The following is a 2011-nucleotide window of genomic DNA, read 5'->3' as shown; positions in this document are numbered from 1 at the left end:
AACTGCTGGGGGCTGAGCACAGTGGTGGCTTGTGCTTGTAATCCTAGCATTCTGGGAAGCCAAACTGGTGGATTACCAGAGCTCACGAGTTCAAGACCAGCCTGAGTGAGACCGTACCTCTACTAAAAATAGAAAAACTAGATAGGTATGGTGGCAGGTGCCTGTAGTCCCAGCTACTTTGGAGGCTGAGGCAAGAAGCTCACTTGAGCCGAAGAGTCTGAGGTCACTGTAAGCTATGAAGCTGCGGCACTCTACCTAGGGTGACAGACTGAGTCTGACTCAGAAGGGACAAAAAAAAAAAAAAAAATGCTGGGCCCTACTCCTAGCTTCTGATTCAGTAAAAATTGATTCTGTAGTTCTGGGTTGGGGTCTGAGGAAATGTTTTTTAACAAGCACTCTAGGTGATTCTCAGCCATGGGTATGTCAGTTCAACAAACACAGAACCCAACCAGAACCCAGGCTTGACTGTCCTGCTGCTGGCTTGACGGGTGATGTCAGTCACTGCCCTTCTCTGGGCTTCAGTCTTGCCACACATGAAACAGGCAACTGGAAGAAACGCCTGCAGCTCAGTCAGTCCTCCGAGACTGCCACGTGAGTGTTGACTGCCCAGGAGCAGCACACTCACCACGGGGACTCTGGCCTGAGAGGCCACGGGCACACAGAAGCAGCTACGTGGGCAGCATTAAATACAGTATTGCATACAAGTAAAGCCTTTCTGTGATTGTTGACCTGATTTGCCACACTTGAATGGGAATGACCTTTGATGTTTTCAAAAAATCAAGTACCAAAGTTTGGGCTGCTTCCATTTGGGGATTGTGAATGAATTTCCAAAGAGAAATTCCCTGGATCCCAGATGAGCTCTGAGCTTGGGCACCTTCGTGGGAGTAAGTATCCAGTTGTCCCAGGTATATATAGATTTGGATGTGTGAGTTCTGGAGTTTGGGGAACAAACCACAAGTCCTTTTTTGGGGACACAATGTAATGCGGTTATGGGCATAAGTGCCTGGGGGTAGAAAGGACCCTCAATACCTATTTGATAGAAGGGCTGGAAATGGTCAATCTGAGTGGCCTGCAAGTGATGGGACAGCCATGGGGCAGGAGTGGCAGCACCTGTGTGGAGGCCCCAGACTCTCCTCTCCTGGGCTGACAGCTGGTCTCTGGGGCAGGTACAGATGGAGGTCCAGAAGAAGTGGCAGCAGTGGCACTTCCGAGAGTTCCCGCTGCGCCCTGTGATCCTCAGTTTCTTCAGCAATGGCCCCAAGGCCAGCCCCTCAGAGCAGAGCTGGAGCACTTGCAGAACCAGCATCATCTGAGAGGCTCGAGCAGAGCGGGACCGCCCATGGACAGAGGCTGAGATGCGTCCTGAGAGAGCTGGACACTGCTCTGGGACAGCTCTTCCCAGCAGACACTCCGCTCTCGCCTGTGTGGGTGTCTCCCCTTCCCCAGGCCTTGGATCCCTTAGAACTGAAGGGACTTGGGCCGTGAATCCCTGGGATTTGGTCTGTTACTCTGGGAAGAGCAACTCAGGCATCCCAGAAGGGAGTAGAAAAATAAATGGGACTTGGAATGAGATCTGGTCTGTTGGTCCTGCTACCTTGGCACAGGTAAAGGAGTATGCCCTGTAGGAGTCCTCCCTGGTCCCCCGACTCTAAATTTTTAGAACCTAGAGCTTAAAAGCCCAGGCAAAGTGAGAAATCAAGGCCATTGGCAAATCTTGTCCCTCACTGCAACTCACCTGTATAGTTGCTCTCACATGAGCTACATTAATCTGATACCGTCACAATGGAAGCCAGGGCAGCCCAAAGCCGCCCAGTCCCTTTTAGTGTCCCTGACATGGTGTGAAGTACAACCTTGTTCTTCCTGCCCTTTCATAGTTGTCCTCAGCCTGGGAGGCAAATGCAGCAGAAAATAGGACAAGATCCTACAAGATCCTATTTTACAGATGAGAAGCAGGTCTACCAAGACCCCATACTCACCCAAGCTATTCAGCAAGGAGGTGGAGTTCAGTCCA

General features: G+C 51.0%; 1 protein-coding gene across 1 annotated transcript in view; it reads left to right on the top strand.

The window, feature by feature from the left end:
* Positions 1-1473, top strand: part of SCTR (secretin receptor) — an 80381-nt gene extending 78908 nt beyond the window's left edge. Inside the window, exon 13 of the mRNA XM_012806875.2 lies at positions 1167-1473. Coding sequence (XP_012662329.1) covers positions 1167-1313 — 147 coding nt within the window. The 3' untranslated portion in view covers positions 1314-1473. The remainder of the gene's footprint in view (positions 1-1166) is intronic.
* The last annotated feature ends 538 nt before the right edge of the window (positions 1474-2011 follow it).

The sequence above is a fragment of the Otolemur garnettii genome, unplaced genomic scaffold (assembly GCF_000181295.1).
Source record: "Otolemur garnettii isolate 467f Iridium unplaced genomic scaffold, OtoGar3 scaffold00059, whole genome shotgun sequence".
NCBI lineage: Eukaryota > Metazoa > Chordata > Mammalia > Primates > Galagidae > Otolemur > Otolemur garnettii.
This window is presented reverse-complemented; position numbering and strand designations above follow the sequence as displayed.